Raw genomic sequence first — 19,750 nt, forward strand, 5'->3', positions numbered from 1 at the left:
TGACGCGCGCATCCCTGCTCTGCAACGCCGTGGCCTGAGTATGCCACACACGACACTCGCTCTACCTGATGCTCATCTGCGGCTGCCACTGTTTCGCTGCCAGCCTCGCCCTCGCCCTCGCCCTCGCCCTCGTGCTGCGCTGCCTGTGCAAAGCGCCTACACTTGCACTTGCAGTCGGCCGACGCGCCCACACTGATGACGGCACACGACACCCTTGCAGCCGATGCATGCAGGGACGATGGGCTCCACTCGCCGCCTCACTCACGTCTGCCTCGCAGCCTCTGGCCTGGCCAGTGTTGCATACGCCGAACGCGCCCGTTCGCTCAACCACGCGCCCGCCAGCTGTGCTTTTCCGTGACAAATTCACCACTGTCCGATATCAACCTTGGCCGCTACCAAGCGTTACACCTGGCCCGGTCGGTGCGCGCGCTGCCAATACACATGGTAACACACAGTCCGCCCATGCGCCCGCGCTTCTCGCTGCGTAGTGCTAGTAGTGCGCTGCTGTAAAGCTTCCGCCCGCCACCCACCTGGAAAATCTCTGCACCACCACCACCACCTACACTACACTACACTACACTACACTAGGCCCTGCTCCTCATGTTGCGACAATTGCTCCAGCCCCAGGTCATCTGCCCACAGATGCAATCTTATTGTCGTCGCCCCCAGGAATGGACTTTTTCTCAATGGCCGCCAAGTAGCAGATCAATTTTGGCCTCAGTACCTGATCTGAGTAGATCGCCCTTGGCACTGACACTCCCACCCTCGGACGAGCCCACCACCCTCCGCCTCCGAGCTAGCCATGGCCATCTCCGCCTTTGCACCCTTTTTCTTCTTTGTGTCTTTTGCGTCTTTGCCCTCTCCGGCTTATTCTCGCCCATTGTCACATTCTTACTCTACCCAAAGCATGCCCAGCTTCCTTCCAAGCTTCCCCCTCTTCTGCCCTCCCTTTTCTGGTGAGGCATTTTCCACCCCCCCCCCAAAGACATTATTGATCTTGGCGCCGGCCATGGTCTCGCGCGCGCATGGGGAAAAAAAATCAGAGTGAGAGCCCTTTGGCCTTGGCAACCCCCAACCGAACTACTAAACACCCGTCCCCACCCCCACACACGCGCTATATATGCACGAATTGACTAATGCCATGTATCCTACTATCAAGCCTTGAATCCTAGACACGATGAATATATCTCAATCAATCTTCTTCGTCGCTCTCTCTCTCTCTCTCTCTCTCTCTCTCTCTTACCCGTGATATTATGTGAGAATGATCATCCCCCCTTTTACTGCAGAGCCCAGAAATCCAAACAAACGTTCAAAAGCCAAGAAATCCCGACACACACACACACACACAGACAGTTCCAAGAAGGCCAAGGTAAGCTGTATTTACCCAACTTGACAAGCAAAAAAACCTACTAGTCCCTTCCGCTCTTCTTTGCCAAGTCTCCAGAGAAGAAGAAGAAGAAGAAAGTTTCCTTTGCCCCTTGTCTCGGCGGGAGTCGCCTCACCCTAATCCAATAACAGGCTTTCCGTGTCCATGTACGTGTACGGAGCCACTACTCACTATCGGCTTGATGTCTGTGCGGAAAATGCTCCCAGTCTTGGCGGGTATGCAGTCCAGTCTATCTATCCATCCATCTACCATCTATCAATTACTCACTCTCCATCACTCAATCAATCAATCAATCAATCAATCAATCAATCAATCACTCCCTCTTTTTGCTTGGCCCCATCTTGTGCATATTCCTTTTTCCCCTCTTTGTCCCCTTTCTCCCGTCTCCCTATACCTATTCCTTTTCTCTCGTCCCTTTCTTTTTCTTCCCTTTGCTTGACTATAAAACTTGCTTGTTCTTCTTTGCCCGTCCACTCTCTTTCCTTGGTCTTATGCATGGCCACGCGTTAGCATAGGGGTGTGAGAGGAGATAGCGTGGGGTGCCATGGCCGAAGGGTTGATGACTTGGCTTGAAAATGTTGATACGTACTAGTACTACAATCATATCATATCATATCATATCATATCCTTCTTTCTGATCCACCTGGGCGAGAACATGAGTTGTGGCAGTGCAATGCCTCTCTCTCTCTCTCTTTCTCTTTCTTTCTTTCTTTTCTCCCTTTTTCGTCTTTACTTTTTCCATCGTCTGATCTAATCATAGCTGGCGAATAGAGAGAGACACAAATGTGTGTGTGTGTGCACGTATGGTGGTGGCTGTGGCTGGTTTCTGGTGGCGTCCCCCCCTTCGAGTTACGTTTGTACATATGATTCGTATACAAACTTTACACAGCATTAACTAGCCATTGCAGGCGCCTTTTTTCTTCCTCCAAGCGCTTACTCGCTAAAGAGGGTTCAGACTAGAAATTGGTTTCTCGCTATATAATAAATGTCACTGGTACTAATACTTTTCCCCATTTCGGTCGTCGACCCCAATTCCAGTGCATGTATTCACTCTTTTTTTTGGCCAAGATACTCTGCACTTTTAGTACTTCATTCCATTATCATTCATCATGCTGGATCCCCCCTTTTCAGCTTCAATTTAGATGTTGAAAAGAGCAACGGTAGTCTCAATGAAAAAAAAAACACGGGTGGGGGGATACACCGCTCATACTCCACAAGATGAATACACGGCCAGTACACAGCTATACCGCGAAATTGCTCCTTCTCGCTTTGTTGAGGCCCGAGACATGTGCTTCTGCGGAACAAAATTTGCCGGATATTATGCTGACTTACTTGGTTAATTACTTACAACTGCTTCTCAACAGTGAGTCAACAAAACAAAATCACGTACACACACATGTACGTATAATAAACATGCTCCCCCCTGAATTCGGAACACAGTGCCGGCGAAAGAAAAGGGGTGAGGTATACGCGGATACATAAGGTGAGTAAACAAACAAAGAAACGCCATGTTTTCTTTGCTCATTGATTTGATAGATACATGATAGGCTTCCACATAGTTTTGAAAAAATCTCTGGTAAACTAGTAAACCAAAGAAATCCGTTTGCAACATGACTTGATGTTGATTGGCCACCTACGAATAAGGAAAAAGACCCTGTATATTTGGTACACGATGTGGCAGAAATTATGAGTCACCCTTTTCCACCAGCCAGTCGAATACCGCATATTACATGCACACGTCTACCGGAATATACTGCTGCTGACCTGGCACAATTCCATGGATGAAGCGCGAGAAAAGAGTATTCGGCACCGTGGTTTTATTGAAGAAGGAAAAGTGATTAATTTCCGACTCCTCAGCCTAGAGACTGTAGATTCTGACAGCATCTCATAGGTGGATACAACTAGCAGTTTAATCGAGTTAATAAACCATGGTCTAGTTGTGATTTGCTCATTGTAAGTACTACAAATTATGTCTGCTCATCACTGCAGTTATGGTACGGGTGTTGTGTTTATCACTACTGGGAAATATGGTGCAGGACGTAAATGCTGTTGTAGGTTACACACGGGTTGAAATGAACCGGATAAGTAGATGTTCATTTCTAGTGGGTTTACCTGTAGTTGCTTCCAACATTTACGAAGAGCTAATGATCAATGATGATAGGAAATGTGCTACACTATTTCACCACGAGTTTTGAATCAAGTCATGATATAGTACCCTCCCAGTGTTTATTTTCCGGTAATGAGGATTGTGAGTCCCATAGAAAACATTTCTGAATTTGGACTCATCAAATCACATGTACTCCAGTTCATACAGTATGTATCACATGAAGATAACGACTAACTCTCTACCATCTGCAGCTACAGAATACATACAGCGACAACATGCCATCATGTAGGATAATTCAAAGCATATCAACTTTGTCGAGCACTCAATCCTTACTCTCAATCCAACCCAAGACGAACACCCCAAATCACCGCCATATTCAAATCACCGTTATCTTCAAAACAACAAGCCCAACCATGTTAGCTACGTATTAGACGCTCGAGCTCGACAACCACCCTCCAAGCTCTGCACCGGGCAAGAGCACAGCACCACCACCACGGCGACAACAAAGAAACCCACCAAGATGGCGCACACACCCCGCGCAACCACCGACTCGCTATCCGCCAGAAACTGCAAAAAAAACTCCACCTCCGACTTATCAGCAGGGGGAGGGTGGTAAGAGGACCACACATACTTCCAACGCGACGATAATACAATTTCCGGAGGTTGACCGGTAACCCTAGTACTTACTTACTTAGTTTACCAACAGACCAAGTTGGTGGAGTCTCCGCCCCCCGCCCCTCCGCCCCCCCCCCTCCCTCCCTCCCTCCCCACCACTAACTAACTAACTGACTGACCGACTGACCGACTGACCGACTTCAAGCCCTGAAACCTAGCGAAAATGCATGTATCCACAACAACTAAAAAGAGGGGCTACTTACTTACAAGTAGCTTTCCGGCGCTACGTAACTACGCGCAAACCGCGAGCGGAACGTGCAGATATGCACGCGCAGACGCAAAACGCAGCCTCAACAGCAAAATAGTCCACCCACAAGCTTTGTGGTCAAAGAGAAAAAAAAAAGGAAGAAACCCCCCCCCCCCGCATGACCCCTGTTTAGTGCGGTTTGGCCATGTCCGGTGAGAAAGGCGCGCCAAGGCTTGTGTTAGTGTAAAAGTACGTTACTTAGTTAGTCGGGGGTGGGCTGGCTAGGTAAACCCAACTAAGTAAGTTATACTTGGGGTTGCGTACGTAGCTAAGCTAGCCCACCACCACCATCACCACCGAATTCCGAGCGAACTGCCACTGAACTGAACTCACCGGCCCCAACATATACGAACCGGTTGTAAATAGCGCCATTACTTTTTCCCCTCCGCCGACGACCCCCCCAACCCCTGTTCATGCAAGTGGGCTCGCGTGAACCCATGTCCTGGTAGTATGTATGTATGTAGTAAGTAGGGACTTGGTGGCTGGGCATTTGTGATCTTTGCTTTGGGATATATACCCCTCCCTTTCGATATGTCGCTTGAAGAAGAGAGACAAATGGAGTACAATGGAGTGAATACAATCAAGAGTTAACATCTGGCCAGATACGACTTGCAAGTTTGCAACCTTCTATTCGCAAAATGCTCGTACCATAGATTGATAACAGGTCCCCGGACAAAGAGCAGTCTTCTCAAGTACATCCGAGTACTCTATACACTAGATACATCCCGAACCATGGTGTTTTCATTCCTTCCTTTCCTACAGCTTTTATTTCGTCATTTCACACCCCACCTCCTTTTTCACCCCCATTGCATATCTACCATGATTCACCATATTTCAGGACACTACAATTCATCCTTCTCTCTCACCTCTTCACCACTCAGATCCGGCATGGCCATAAGCTTGACCACCAAACTCGTCCAGCCTGTAAAGTGCTGAGTACGCTGTCCCTTTCCAGTCTCGGGGTTGTACTGCTCCCATGCGAATCCTGTCTCCTTCCAGCTATCATAGACGGTGTTGACAAGGTTCTTGCGGAGTTCAGTGTACATCTTGGTGGCGCGGGCACGGTAAGGACCGGGCGCTTGTGCGAGTTTCTATGAAGAGCGTTAGTCAATGACAAGGTGCTAGATATGTGCGCCTTACGAGAAGCTGCGAAACAGCTAGGTAGTTGAGTGGCATCCACACTGGTCCCCTCCAGTAGTCTTCAGCAGTGTGGTAAAACTCATCGCTCTTGCTCAGACTGCGAATACCGTATGGACTCCAGAGCTGCTCCTCATCTTCAATCAGATCAAGCACCGCGCCCAATTTCTTATTGTCCTTGTCCATCAGGCCGGTCAAGAAGGGGAACAGGGAAATATATCCCTTGTGGCAGAATAGCGCATTCTCCTCGTAGTCGTCAATGGTAGCGTCGCAGTATGCCTGTTCCTTCTCGGACCAGTGCAGGTCGTCAATGTTTCGCACAATGGCTTCATCGTAACGGGCAAACTCGGCTGCATCATCTGTTTCATCCAGGTAGATTGCGATGCGCTTAATAGCGCGTGTCATCATACCCATCCAGCTAATAAGGTCGACATGCAGCTCACCAGGATGCGGTGGCTGAACGCGAGGGTAGTCGTCAAGACCCGAGGTAAGAATGTGCGATGGGGTACGTCCACGCCAGCGGTAGCCCTCTTTTGTTGAAAAGGCCTGGCGTTCGTAGCTCTTGATGTCGCCGGCCTGCGTCTTGCGGTACCAGAAGTAGTTGCGCTTGAGCAGTGGGTAGAGCGCGCGAAGGTATTCGAGTGCTGCTTCGCGGTTCGACAGTTGCATCGAATACGACTTCTCCTGACGGAGCTTTTCGCTGCTAGTATCCGTCTTGGTGGCATCCAGCTTGTCGAGGAAAGCAGTGATGACCATGAACAGTGTCGGCGGGTTCGCATAATGGGGGTACTGGATCTGGAACTCTTCAGGCACTTTGCTGCGGGCTTCGGCACCAAGAATCTGCTCGCGGGCGATCCAGCCATCCTCGTCCATGAGCTTGAACCAGCTCTTGATAATATCAAGAGTGAGATCGGCATCCCAGTCAATGACAGGCAGCAGATGGAAGCCTTCATCCCAGAGGAAGCCACGTGGGAAGAACGATCGAGATGGAATTGCAGTGAAGAGCTCCGAAGGTCCCTCAAGCTGGGCTGGGTTTCTGCTTCGCGCTTCGGCAGCCTCCTCCCAAAAACCCTCACTGTCCTCTTCGTAAGCGGGGTCGTAGGAACGGTCGACACGAGAATCGCCAAAGAAGTAGCCAATGCCACCAATCAAGTTCGAGAACAGCGACTTTGAGAAGCCGTCGTAGCGCTTGTCGGTAAACGGAGCTTGTGGCTCGAAGATTTTGGTAAAGCGAGTTGAGAAGGCTGATGTAACAGAGTCAATCTGGAGGGTCAGGTCTTCCGAGGTAATTTTTTTCGGGGCAGATCCAGACGAGAAGATGACGTCAAACTCGAATGGGCCTTCAAAGACCTTCTGGATAATGTGCATGTTGCCTTGGCTGGGAAGATGTTGGATAGTGTAGACCTGGGCAGGTGGCGGATGCACTTCCTCGCCATACTTTTTGATCAAAACGTCGATCTGGCCCTTCATGTGTGCGAACATGATGGCCTTGACCTGCCATAGCGCTTCCTCGGGTATTTGTCCGCTGTGGACCAGTGATCGATCTAAAGGCTTCTCGTCCGAACTCGGATGGTCCGTGATGGGGTGGTTGCCCTTGCCTTCAGTAATCGTGACCTCGAAGTCGCCGAGCTCGTTCGTCTGTCCCTTTAAGACGACATCGCCTTTGATACCCGGCTCTGACGTGTCGGCATCTACAACTTCCAGGCTGCCCAGACCCTCGAGTGTGTTGTACCAGAACAGCGTCGTGCGCAGGTTTGGGCTAGCATCCTCTCGCGGTGTTCCCTTGATCCTTACGCCCCAACTGCCGCCGTGCTCTCCACCCGGGAACTTGATGAACTCGGTTGTGATGTCGACCTTGTTTCCCGGGTCGTGGATCGTTTGCCGGCCGCCGCTACGCACGTCATACTCGTCCCAGCCGTAACCATCAAGCTCGTGCTGCTCGCATGTATGTCGGAATTCTGTTGGATCAGCAACAGGCTCAGACCATTGCTTGTGCTACTTACTCTCCTGGATACTCTGGTAATCATCAACTCCGGCCCACATCAGCCCGCCCATCAAGCTCTTGGGAATGCGTGGTCGAACGCCAAAGTACAGGTTGGGTCGGTAGGGACCCCACAGCAAGCTGGCATTGGTCGCCTTCTCAACCTCAGCCAGCTGCGCGCCTACGAGGGGCAATTGCAGTGCAAAAAGACATGCCAGCCCCCTCCAAAGAGTGCCGTGTCTGCTGTCGCGCGTCATGGTGTTGTGTGAAGCTGGGACTCGCGGCTTGGAAGCTTGTGGGGTTTGGGACACATCTCGCCGGATGTCCACGACCGCGGCCGCAATCGCATCTGATTGGACAGCAGCAATTGGTCCTGGTCCATGCAGTCATGCTACATGTTCTGCCCTGTTCTGTCTATTATATTTAGGCTACTATTGGTAGCAGGTCTACTGGGCATATTTCACGAAACAGGTCGAGTCCTTCTTCTGGCCGTCGGTGAAAATAGTTGAATTCGCATTCTAGAGAGCAGCATCCGTCTAACAATACATGCCCTGCTCATAGTAACAGATTCTGTAGTAACACATGTTCCTTTTGCTCGGGTCAGACTAAAGAGAAGTAATTGTGCTGGAATACGGAAAAGGCGTCATACCATGAGCTGCTCCGCCCCGAGTGTAGGTGGCCCAAGGACTTGCCGTAGCGTGTGTTTGCCTTGCCTCGTTTGTCCCAGAAAGGCGACTTTGACCGTTGGATGTTACGGTGGCCTTGCTTCAAGCGCAAGCTCCCGAAATTGTAACCATGACTTTAACCAGCAATGTAAGACCTCATAGCACATGCCCGTTACAGCCTCATCATGACCTGCTCGGCGACAGTGGCCTGTTAAAACCACCCTGGCGATTCATGTACTGTCTGGCCTGGAGCTGCTTGTCCTTCCTGACCCCGTAGTTCTTGTCGTTTCCAGGAACCTTTGTGTTTTTCGTGCTCTTGAATCCTCCAAAGCCCATGACCTTCAGCATCTCCCATTCGTCGTCATCCATGTCCTCTGGCTTCTGCCTCTCGTCCTTCATTTCCACATCAGGAGTCTCTTCCTTGACAGCAGAATCAGCCGAGGGGCGAGGGCCGCTTGGGGGTTTGACAGCGCCGCTGAAGGGGCCGCGAGCGCTACCACGGGGGCCTTTTGGTGGTTGTGGTGAGCGGTCGCGGAAATGGGAGCGATCATCTCGGCCTCCTCGCCTGTCGTCGCGACCTCGACCGCGGTCATGACCAGGCCTGCCCCTGTCGCCGCCTCGGCTGGCCCCTTCGCGCTCATCTTTTCGGTATGGCGATCGCGAACGGTGGCGGTTGTCGCGCCGGCCGCCGCGCTCTCGTGGACTGCGCGAGCGGTTGCGCCGCTCTGTGGGTGTGCCGCCTCGTTCACGGCCTTCGCGTGGCTCGCGACGGCTATCTCGCTCGCGGTAGCGGTCGCGGGATCGCTCGTTGTCTGACATTGTGTGTGGTTTTGTGTGGTGTGTGGGCGTTGGGAATGATGGGCGCAATAACTCTTTGGGCGGGTTTGGGTGCCAAGGCTGCAGCTCAGCCCTACCGAGTTGGGTAACCGCATCTAGGGAAGTCTGGAACTCGACTCTATTACTCTCCATCTACTGCCGCCATATAAACCGCCCCCAGTGTCCCTGGTAAATAGAGCAGTAACCTAGCGTGTAAAAGTATAATCAGATTTCATCTGTCGATTTTGTCCTATCTGAAGTGACATGGCCATGTGCAAGCGGTGTTGTATCTGACCAAACAACAAAAAATCAAGTAATGCTATACTCGGCCATGGCATACGCGTTGTATGCTCAGTCGCATCGTGCTGCTCCGTAACGCCATACACGCAGGGTATCGTAATATTCTTCCGCTGAGAACCAACCAGGGCCATTCAACCCAGAACCAAGTGTGACTTGCTTAGATTTCGTCCTCTTCTTCATCAAAGTCGTCCTCGGAGCCCATGTCATACAGGATCCGACCGCCCTCACCACCCTCGCCCTTCTGGGCATCAAAGTAGGGAAGTACGACACCTTCACGCGCCTGTTTCTGCTTGTCGGTGAGACCAAGGTTGAACGTTGACTCAATCTCATTGCCGGCCGCATTGATCAGGCCGGTGACCTCCTGGTTCGCATACGCAGGCAACTGATCTAAAAGGATAACGAATTCCTGCTTGAGTGTGCCAAAGGGCAGGCCTCCGCCAGGGGCATGGTAATCCGAGCGACGACCGGGCCGGAGGAAGAAAGTCTCGCCCTCTGGACGACCCGACTTGCGTCGGAATTCAGCCTCAAGAACAATGCCGCGACAGTCGTTGGCATCAAGGCACTGTACGACGCCTTCAGCCTCCTGAAGCAGACCATGAGTAGGCTCAGGCAAGCTGCGCTCTCTAGCTGCTTTGGCAGCGAGACAATGGGCTAGCGACCTGCAAGTGATGACTGAAGTCGCCATGTACATGACCAGATCGAGCACCTGAGGGGCGTATGGCGTCTCAGGCCGCACGTCATATGCAGCTAGCATGTCTTGATGATAGATACCAACGAGCGTCGACGCGAACTCCATGGCAACGAGGTTGAAAAGCTTGCCCATATCGATACCTTTCTCATTGAGTGCATCGTATAGAGAGTCAATGATGACAAGACTTTCCTTTGCACCACTCAGGGCCTTGCGAAGTTCATGCAGCACATCCTCGCCGGTGGCGCCAAAACCATTGACGGTACGGATAGTTGGCATGAAATGCGACGACTCAAAGGTGACGACTACAACGTTGATGTTTCGAGATAGTGCGCGTCGCATCATCTCGCATAGAAAGGGATGCGCACGCTGATTGAGATCGTCAAGAACGAGCGTAAAAGGCGATGCGTTGGCGCGGGCATTGAGGACTCTGGACATGAGGTGGGCTGAGTGCCGCTGATATTGCGTGATAGATGCTGGCCGATTCATCGTGAAGACTGGTGTAGTTCAGACGTGCTCCTTAGATACCAGTCAAGCCACCCGGTGTTCGATGAGTCAGTGGAGCACTTCGCTGCTCTGTAATGCAGTGTTGGAAAATTTTTGTTCTGAGTAACTACGTTCCAACCAATGTTAGCCCAGTTGAAAAAGTCTTGATCCCAGTCCATATTCGACTCTTGCGTAAAACACTTGGTGTGGTGCATGATTTGAAGACAAGTGATGTGATATAGTGTCAATAGAAAGAGAAACTGAGGGCTGAGACTGTAGATGATTTTATTTGAAGTCGTATGGTAAAGACTGTATTGGAAACAAGAACAGTCGCGGGATGATTGGAGGGTTGTTATCCAGCGAAAGACATGAGGAAAAAGGCATACCTCGCTTGGATGCAAAAAGAGAGTCGTAGGGTAGGATGTCAAGAGCCGATGTGTTATTTGGGACAAGAAGAATAACGATTTAGATGCAGAAACGTAGCCACTCCCTACTTTGGCTAATTGCTTGTCTATGCTGAAGCAACAGCGCAGGATCTTGGCAAATGTGGTGGTGGCGGGGGGAAGGGCAATGCAGCCCATGTCATTTTCGTGCGCACTAGCGCGTATTGGGCCTAGGCACAACTGGGTGGAGTTAGGCACTTGCAATGCCGTCTCCACTTCCATCCATGCGCGCCGCACCCATCGCTCAAACATCAAGGATACAAATGGGCATGCGATCCGAATAGCTATGAGGCATCACTCAGTATTTTTAATCCCGACATGACGACCAGCACGCTATCGTCATCGTCCAAGCCCCCGCGGCCCAGGTCTCCACACTTTCCACCCCACAACGCTCCACGCGTCTGGTTCATCACCCGGGGAGTGTCGCCCATTGCTATCGCGTTAGCGAGACAGGTCCTCGATCACGGCGACTATGTGGTGGCTGGTGTCATGCCAACTGAGTTTGAGAGAAGAGAAGGCCAAGTAGACGATTTTCGGTTGTTCTTGCAAGACGTGAAGCAGACGGAGAGGTGGCGCGAGCACCTGAGGGTCGTTGGCCTAGACAGCAGGTCAGTACGCGCAGATGCCGCCATGCATGTTTTATACTAATTATGTTGCATATAAAGGGTTGTCGGACAATGCCAGGCAGCGGTTGCTGAAGCCGTGGAAGCATTCGGACGCATCGATGTTCTACTATGTGCCGCGAGCGAAGGTAAAGCTATCCTCGGATGTGACGGAACCTCGAGCTAATTCAAGCCTATGAGTATAGCTGTTATTGGTGCAGTCGAAGAACTAGGTCAAAGCATCCGGACAAAGAGCCTGGTCGACGAAATCTTCGAGATCAACTTCTTCGCCAATGTCAATATCATCAAAGCTGTGCTTCCCGTTATGCGAGAACGAAAGAATGGCCATGTAATTGTGCTTACTGGTATTAGTAAGTTCTGACGAACTTTGGCTGGACGCAAACGTATGCTAACCGTGAACAGCTGGTCATCTTGGCACACCAGGACTGGGCATGTACTGTTCTTCTCAATGGGCCATTGAAGGCTACTGCGACGTAAGCATCACAGATCCAGCATATTCATGAGGTTTACTGAACATCGTGCAATAGAGTCTCGCCTATGAAATTGCTCCATTCAATGTCAAAATGTCGTTAGTTCAGGCCAACATGGAGGTAAACGTCCTCACAAACCGCATTACATCCGTCCCTCCCATGCCAGAGTACCTCCAAGGCGAAAACCCAGCGCCTCTAGCCCGGGAGATTTTCTCCAGCCTCCTAGATAAGCTAGAGAGACTCGACAACCCTGCTGCCAACTCGTCTCACAACTTTGATGAAACCAAATCTCCCAGCGGAGACAGCAACATGTCCGAAGCCGGTGCGGATGTGGAGCCAACAATGGGCGATTTACTCAGTTCGGATACAGTGACAAGCTTGTACGCGCCGCTACCCGCAGCTGTAAAGAGCAATCTGATTGCGGAAACGGTCCATGCGTTGACTGCAATTGGAGGCCATGACAACCCTCCTGCACGCCATATTGTGGGCTCAGAAGGAGTTATGGCTGTCAAAGAGAAGCTCAAGACTACGAGTGAGGAGCTAGAGGACTTTGTTCAAGTCAGTGCTGCCGTGGACATTGTAAAGAAAGGTAATGATGGCGTGGGTGGAATGGGCATGGATCAAGACGTGTAAAGTATTACAAGAGTTGGATATTAATTTTGACACTCGAGTATCGGAACTTGTGGCTGTAAAATACGCATGTGCTGTTGTACTACAAGACTTGGAAATGTGCAAACATCCGAGGACCTGCTATGGTTACAGCTGCAACGCCTGATGTATGACAACGCCGGTTATGCAGCAGTTCTTGCTGATACCTTCTTACTCTTTCTGTACACCTTCTGGAAGAATGTCTTCCATCCCAAATAGCGGTGTTCACCCTCGTCCTGCTCTATGCCGTCTACCAAGCGGTCCCTCGCATCCATGTACCACACTCGCCAGATAGCAATGACGATAAAAGTCAAGGGAAGTGCGATTACTAGAGATGGGTTAGTTTCAGCTCTACTTCAGCTGTGAGTCGAGTTCATGTACGTACCCCACAGAAGCCAAAAATCCTGCGACACTGTAAGATGGTAGGGGCCCTCCTCGTCCAGCTTCATGAACTGACTGCCGAATATAGACGCGACTGTACCCAAGGGCATGAAGACAAGCGTCGTGACAGCGATTGTCTTCATGCTTTGATTCTCCGACTGCATCACCTTGCTGTCGCCCTGCGTGACTGTATTGAAAGACAGCTGGATGATGTTGGAGATGCGCGCGTCCAGGCTCGTAAGCCGCCGCTGGGTGGATTCGAAGAGAGTTTTGCGGTACACTAATGCCTGGTTGGTGAAATTCTGCAGATAGCTAGGACTGTTTCCTATGGCAGTCTCATGATGGTTGCGGAAATGCTCGAGGGTAGCCAGTGCTGCCTCGCAGTTCTCGCGCAAGTAGATTGTATGCTTTGCGAGGTTGTGAAGTCCTGTAAAATGGTCCTTGTACAGTGCCTTTTCCTTTGTTGCTGCTCCAGGATTGCTCGCCATATCTAGCGCTTTCTGGTGATGTATTAGCAAATGCTTCTCTGCTGTAGAAGACCGCATACCGTCTCGATTAGCCCAAAAATATCCGCTAGATTCCACGCCGTCATGTCCAATACCTTGTACATTTCCTCAAACGCCACTTCGAGCAAAAAGTATGGATCTCCGATGATATCATCGTACGTTGCCGTCTCTATCAGGGTGCGGAACCGATTCAGAAACGTGGCAGGAGCCCCGAAACAAAACAACTCGACCCTGGGCGTGGCTACCACTGCCGTTAAGGTATCATCGCTACCTGAAGTCGACGTTCGTCTAGCCTTTGGAGATGCAGCTTTCTGCGGCCTGATCTTCAACACGAAACCTGGTTTTACCCACGAGAAATTCGCATGCCGTTGTCTTTGCGCCATTTCACGCAAGTCCTGGTCACTGGTCGGTTCATCTTGGGGGTCGCGGATATGAACAATCCTTCCGTCCACGATTGCGAGCGTTTTGCACAAGAGATGGAACCACACGTATGTTGTTCCATCCACATCTTGACGGGCTGCGAACGACTGTGAGCATTGTTGCAGGCCCTCGTCGACGAAGGCGCTTGGGATTCCGCACGCTTCAAAAAGCTCGAATAATCCTTCGCCGTAATTGGGTGTGGGTTCATCACGGGGCCCGAAGCTAACTGGGTCAGTCATTACTTACGCGAGATCTTGCTCCCGTCCGTACTCACACTACCCGAACCGCCCCTCTGCTCTGCGTCCGAAGCTCGTCAACTGAATGGATATCACTTATCTCTTCGCCATGAGTAGCTGCATCTGGCCATTCGAAGACATGCAAATCCACTGCTGGGTTGGACTTTTCCTTGTTGAAACTCACACTCTGCCGCGCCCTCGCTCTGAACTCGTCAAAAGGCCGGCGGTCAGCGGTCAAACTTCGAAGCGATGCCATGTCTGCCGTTGCTGCAGGAGGATCAACACACGGGACTAAGTAATTGAACTGCCGTGGACAGACTCCAGGGGTGATCGGGCCATTTGTGAACCGATCAGGTGGTCACAAACTCTTTCACGGGATCCAGACTTGGCACATACCCACACACACACAAAACAACACCATGCGAAGCCCCCTTTGAACGTGGAGTCACAACCTGCAGAATCCTTTTCCCACATCTAGGCCGACTCTTGGCATTCCACCCTACAAGAGGAATCGGTTCAAAAGCTGAGCGGAAAGTGATATGTTCGGGCCTGTTAGAACGCATGCTTAGCGCTAAATAAAATTGGTGGCGTCAGGCTGAGATAGCCAAGCCCTCAGCTGGCAGACAACATCACAGACACTTACCGAAGGCGGAGCTTGACACGAGAACACGAACTGCACAAGTGTGCCAAGTGCTGCACAGGAAAAGGTTATCGAGTCCCGCGATTTCATGTGCATCGGTGCCTGGCCAGTTATCCTGTGCAATCTTGTCACTGCACGATAGCCTCAGCCTTGTGGCAGGCACAGGCACAGGCTTCTGGACCGGTAAACAGTACCGTGGCTACGCCTCGGATTGAAAGAAGAAAGGGGCTCGCAATGGCAAAAGAAGCCATGTTTTGTAACCGGCCGGGTACAGCATCGACCACTCACCTATCACTGACTTGTATCCGAGGAACTGGTACACGTGTGTAAGTAGTGCGGAGCAGGTGGAATACGATATCGTGTAGCGTATGGCCAACTGTTACCGCTATCCGATAACAAGATTAGTGTAGGCCAGCCTTGTTTACCCGTGGAGACGACATGTCGAAAAGGGTACCGGCGGAAAGTACCGTCTGTGGGGGCTGCATGAACGCCATCATGCTCCTTGCTGAAATGGTGCCATGGGGCGCCCGAGACAACCAATCAGTTGAGAAGATATGGAGCTGAATTCTAAACGCGGCATACCACCACTAAGTACAGGATCATGTGCAACTTTGGTCCTGAAATTGATGAATCTGGCTCTAGGTAACAGGCCTCCAACATGATAAGATTGGGCACATTCGCGCTTCGTCGGCGACTCAAGCATCCAGCCTGCTCAATCCAAAAGAAACTCTATATTTGAATGGTATGGGAACCCACAAAAACCTGGGATTTCTTTCCTGAAGCCGCTCACGCTCGTCAGGCCTACTCTGCCAATTACTCTGGTAGACACGGCGGAGGATTTGACCCTAACGGTGGCGCCTTTGTCCAAGTGCCATCCTACCAGCAATCTTATCCGGTTCGTATTATGAAATTGGCCTGAAGTCCTCCTTTAGCTGACTTTGTTGGGCAGATTCAATCACATCACTGCGGTGGAGGTAGCTACGACCCGAACGGCTCTACAATAAGTCCTGTGCCTGTTGTACACCAGCAACCACCAGCTCGTCCACAACCGACCTTCTCATCACAAGTATGTGCAGTACAATTCTAGTCTTCGTCAATGCTAATCTCGCCCAACAGGCATCTACTGCGTGGGATTCACAGCCGTATCAGCACTATCAACAGCCTCCACCACAACAAGTCGACAATCGGCCAGGTATCATCACACAACTGTGTGCCTGCTTTCGGTAACTGCCAGCATGAATCCAGATAAGGCTCAAGCGTCAGTATATGAGACTGGGGCATATGCCCCGACTACCTCAGATGGACAGGCTGCAGATCCGGAGAAACAACCAGGGCAATCGCTCATCAGGGTTTGTTGACCTGAACATGTTACACACAGACTGCTAACAAAATACAGACCAACGGACCAGTCCGATTGAAAGGATACCGATACATCTTTACACCTTTCACAAACGCAAAATGGGGTTTTCCGAATTTCTATCGCAAGCCAGGTCTCGGCTATCAAAAGCTCGGTCAGCACAGGCATCGAGACATTCTGGACCGAGAGTGGAACGGCGACTACGATGATCGGTACATTTCAGCATGGGATGGTAAGATCTCAAAGCTCATTGTCCAAGCCGTCGACGACATATATGAGAACAACACGGGATCTACGTACCGCCGCACGTTCATTCGAAATGTCTCGCCCATCTACATGCGCATAGCAAACTGGCCATTCAACCATATTGATTATGCGAAGAACAATGGCCAGATTCCGACTGATGACTACCTTATGCTTGGCCTCAAATGGTTTGTTGCGTCGTGCCTCATTACCGTCTTCGTACGTTTTTCCGTCTTACAATTGACCGTGCCATTCTAACCACGCCATAGATCTCCAGCCCCAACTCTGCTGAGGCTACCGAACGGAACGGAGGCAATTATGATTCCGTACCGTACAAGTACTTTGGATACCCAAAGGTTGCAAAGAATATGCTTGAGACAGACAGACGCGATGGCCAATCTCCGAGCCAGGCCAATCCCATTGCTGAGCGCGTACTCCGGCCGCGGTATCTTTGTTTCTTGCGTGAAGAGGGGATACCCGCGAAGATTGTAAAAGTTGATGACTGGTAAATCCACGTCTTCAAACCCTTTGATCTGCTGCTGACCATTGCAGGATTGCCGACAACATCTCAGGCGCTCACCTTTCCTACGTCTTCATTGCCTATACGGCGGAACAGTTCAACACGCCAGAGGGTTTCAGAGTGCTGCACCAGATGGCTGATGCAGCAGCACGTAGAGCCGGAGTCATGGCATACTGGGTTGGATGCTCGTGTATGCCTGACAACCAGCTCCAAGAAGATGTACGCAACTTCGCTACCTACAGATTTGGAACATTTGAACTAATCCAAAGACTAGGTTTACCGTATCTGCGACGTGATTCGAGGCGCCCATTCTCTAGTCATTGCCGTTGGAAGCCCAGCAAGCAACTCGTCCGAGATCGACACACCCGACTTGATGCTTCAACAATGGGGTCGCCGCGTCTGGACGTTCCCTGAAGTTCTGCTAGCGCCGACTGGAAGAGAAATTAGTGTATACGTGCGTGACAGCGACTGGAAACGTCCTATATCGGTAGCCAAAAACCAGTTCGCCGCCCAAGTGTGGCGGGACGATGCTCATGTCGCTCGACAGGTACCACTACGTCTTTCTGTCATTTTACTGAAATCGTTACTAATTGGCCATAGCTCATTGACCATTACGAGGGCAATTTGATCCTCAGCCAGCTCGAGCTCGTCACGCTTGCGCTGGAGTGCCTGCACAAGAGAGACACCTCAGAATACCTCCCAGGAGACCACAGCTATGCACTCATGGGTCTTCTTCGCGTACGACCGCAGATTGACAAGACGGATTCAGCGTTCCAAGCATTTGCACGGTATGTCTGTTACTGTGCTTCTTGACTCCTTTGCCTTACTAACGCACGCAGTCTTTCTCTTGCCAACGGTAGCGACCAGCTTTTGGAACGCCTAATCTGCGTTTTGCCCAGCAGCCCCGACCAGCCCTGGCACTCGATGGACGATGCCTACAATGCCAAGCTGTGGGATATTCTCCCGCAGGATGTGGGCATCGCGGGCGTCGGCGAAGACGACAGCATCATCCTCGACGGGTGCCGCGCCGCAAACGTCCGCTGGAAATCCTTCACGCCCGTCGCCTATGTGCGCCGCGAAGCCTGGAAACGCGTGCTCGCAAAGATGCTCCTACGCACAGGCGGCCTCGTCTTCATCATCTCCCTCGTTCTCATTGCCCTGCCGGATCCTTCGCGCACCGTCGGTGTCATCCTCCTCATCTACTCGCTCTTCCTCATGGCGCTCTCGCCATGGCTGCTGCGTTTGTTATACCTAGGCAAATTCTGGGACCAGCAATGCTGGTTCTTTGGGTTTGAAGGGTACATGGATCTGGAGACGATTGAGCGCCAGATTTTCGGTGGGCGCCTGGGCCGCATGAAGTGGACGGTACGTGTCTCCGGCACCCTTTGCTTAACTCGTTTTGGAAAAGAAGATAGATAAACTAACGTATATGTATACAAACAGGCCGCAGCAAGCCCCCTCTCGCGCCACTACCGCAACGAAAAAAACGAATGTGTTGGCATTGATCCCACATCTGACCCCGCCGTCGCCGCAATGGTGCAACGAGCAAAGTCGGCGGGCCCAGGCGACCAGCGTATCTTTACCCTCGTAGACACAGGTACGTAACCACACTCTTTGACCAACCAGCCACACTAAACAATCATCCAACTAACAACCATTTGTACAGGCAGCATGACAGCAACCCTCTTCTCCGCCGAGCGGCCCCCCGTCTGCTTCCTCATGGCGGGCTCCGAAGGCGGCATGAAGCGCATCATCGGCTGCTCGTACGACTGGACCACCGAAACAATGTACCGCGAAACCGTGCTGCGCATCGGCACCGAATTCGAGGATAAAATGTCCAGAGTCGGCAGAGTCAAGATTGGCTTCAAGCGCAAACAGCATGCGTTTGGCCCGTTGGCTCAGGTCGGTGAGCCAGTGGGTAGGGTCGTCAAGTAAGTTGAGTTGAGTTGAGTTGGGTTGGTAATAAGGGAGAAAAAGAGTGTGTGTGTGCGCATATTCCTCACTCACTTAATCACTTACTACTGTTTCTTGTTCCACTATCTGGACACTCTGGAGGGTAATGCAGATACCTTTGTCTAATGATTACGGGAAATGGGTCATGAGAGAGGTTCAGGTTATCTTGGGTTATCTTCTACTGGTCGGTCCAGTCGAGTTGGGTTGGGTTGGGTCTGATGAAATCGCTCTATACCTTTTTTCAGTTTTTTTTTTTTTTTTTTTTTTTTTTTGCAATCTCAGCTTTGATATATATATAACGTATGTGGCAAGCGAGCGCCGCACCCCACCAAACCTGCGCACCTCTCCTATCTCAACGAACAATGGCTCAACGTAGCGCTACTCAATTAGCTTTAAATGAAGCAGATATTTAGCTTGCTATTTCTTCTATTAATCTCTATTAAACACAAAGTAATCGTCGCGCTGCTGCTGTCTACAACGTGTCTGAACGAACAATCCGCCGCCGACGCGCTGGTATACCTGCTCGACGCGATTGCCAGCCTAACTCAAAGAAGCTCACTAAGCTAGAAGAGGAGGTGATAGTTGATCATATACTTGATCTAGATCTACGTGGATTTGCGCCCACGTATGCTGCTGTGCGCGATATGGCTGATAAGCTGCTGGCTGCGCGCGGCGCTGGCCAGGTTGGGTAGAAGTGGCTAGCCAACTTTGTTAAGCGTACAGACAGTCTTACGACGCGTTTCAATCGAGCGTACGATAGGCAGAGAGCTCTATGTGAAGATCTAGTCCTAATTAAGAGCTGGTTTGAGCTTGTAGAGCAG

The 19,750-nt window shown here is 51.1% G+C and overlaps 7 protein-coding genes across 7 annotated transcripts; 3 read left to right on the forward strand and 4 right to left on the reverse strand.

The window, feature by feature from the left end:
* Window positions 1-68: 68 nt before the first annotated feature.
* SETTUDRAFT_38603 (uncharacterized protein) lies at window positions 69-488 on the forward strand (the record flags this gene model as incomplete). The annotated part of the gene is made up of 1 exon (XM_008025564.1): window positions 69-488. The coding sequence occupies one exon, from the start codon at window positions 69-71 to the stop codon at window positions 486-488; it is 420 nt and encodes a 139-aa protein (XP_008023755.1).
* Window positions 489-5,105: 4,617 nt separating this feature from the next.
* On the reverse strand, window positions 5,106-7,791 carry SETTUDRAFT_149231 (glycoside hydrolase family 63 protein; the record flags this gene model as incomplete). Its single annotated transcript, XM_008025760.1, has 3 exons — window positions 5,106-5,507; window positions 5,557-7,511; window positions 7,557-7,791. 3 exons carry the CDS (start codon window positions 7,789-7,791, stop codon window positions 5,259-5,261), a joined length of 2,439 nt encoding a protein of 812 aa, XP_008023951.1. The 3' UTR covers window positions 5,106-5,258.
* Window positions 7,792-8,027: 236 nt separating this feature from the next.
* SETTUDRAFT_149233 (uncharacterized protein) lies at window positions 8,028-9,018 on the reverse strand (the record flags this gene model as incomplete). The annotated part of the gene is made up of 1 exon (XM_008025761.1): window positions 8,028-9,018. One exon carries the CDS (start codon window positions 9,016-9,018, stop codon window positions 8,383-8,385), a length of 636 nt encoding a protein of 211 aa, XP_008023952.1. The 3' UTR covers window positions 8,028-8,382.
* A 454-nt stretch (window positions 9,019-9,472) lies between these two features.
* SETTUDRAFT_160440 (uncharacterized protein) lies at window positions 9,473-10,492 on the reverse strand (the record flags this gene model as incomplete). The annotated part of the gene is made up of 1 exon (XM_008025762.1): window positions 9,473-10,492. One exon carries the CDS (start codon window positions 10,490-10,492, stop codon window positions 9,473-9,475), a length of 1,020 nt encoding a protein of 339 aa, XP_008023953.1.
* Window positions 10,493-11,250: 758 nt separating this feature from the next.
* On the forward strand, window positions 11,251-12,658 carry SETTUDRAFT_38607 (uncharacterized protein; the record flags this gene model as incomplete). The annotated part of the gene is made up of 5 exons (XM_008025565.1): window positions 11,251-11,540; window positions 11,598-11,683; window positions 11,741-11,905; window positions 11,958-12,028; window positions 12,083-12,658. 5 exons carry the CDS (start codon window positions 11,251-11,253, stop codon window positions 12,656-12,658), a joined length of 1,188 nt encoding a protein of 395 aa, XP_008023756.1.
* Window positions 12,659-12,816: 158 nt separating this feature from the next.
* On the reverse strand, window positions 12,817-14,472 carry SETTUDRAFT_107087 (uncharacterized protein; the record flags this gene model as incomplete). Its single annotated transcript, XM_008025763.1, has 4 exons — window positions 12,817-13,001; window positions 13,059-13,554; window positions 13,602-14,202; window positions 14,255-14,472. The coding sequence occupies 4 exons, from the start codon at window positions 14,470-14,472 to the stop codon at window positions 12,817-12,819; spliced, it is 1,500 nt and encodes a 499-aa protein (XP_008023954.1).
* A 1,224-nt stretch (window positions 14,473-15,696) lies between these two features.
* On the forward strand, window positions 15,697-19,170 carry SETTUDRAFT_168416 (uncharacterized protein). Its single transcript, XM_008025764.1, has 11 exons — window positions 15,697-15,751; window positions 15,806-15,922; window positions 15,973-16,205; window positions 16,253-16,675; window positions 16,726-16,961; window positions 17,009-17,195; window positions 17,251-17,523; window positions 17,577-17,764; window positions 17,816-18,341; window positions 18,420-18,573; window positions 18,643-19,170. Exons 3-11 carry the CDS (start codon window positions 16,092-16,094, stop codon window positions 18,909-18,911), a joined length of 2,370 nt encoding a protein of 789 aa, XP_008023955.1. The 5' UTR covers window positions 15,697-15,751; window positions 15,806-15,922; window positions 15,973-16,091; the 3' UTR covers window positions 18,912-19,170.
* Window positions 19,171-19,750: the final 580 nt, after the last annotated feature.

This window comes from Exserohilum turcica (assembly GCF_000359705.1).
Source record: "Exserohilum turcica Et28A unplaced genomic scaffold SETTUscaffold_15, whole genome shotgun sequence".
Classification (NCBI taxonomy): Eukaryota; Fungi; Ascomycota; class Dothideomycetes; order Pleosporales; family Pleosporaceae; genus Exserohilum; species Exserohilum turcicum.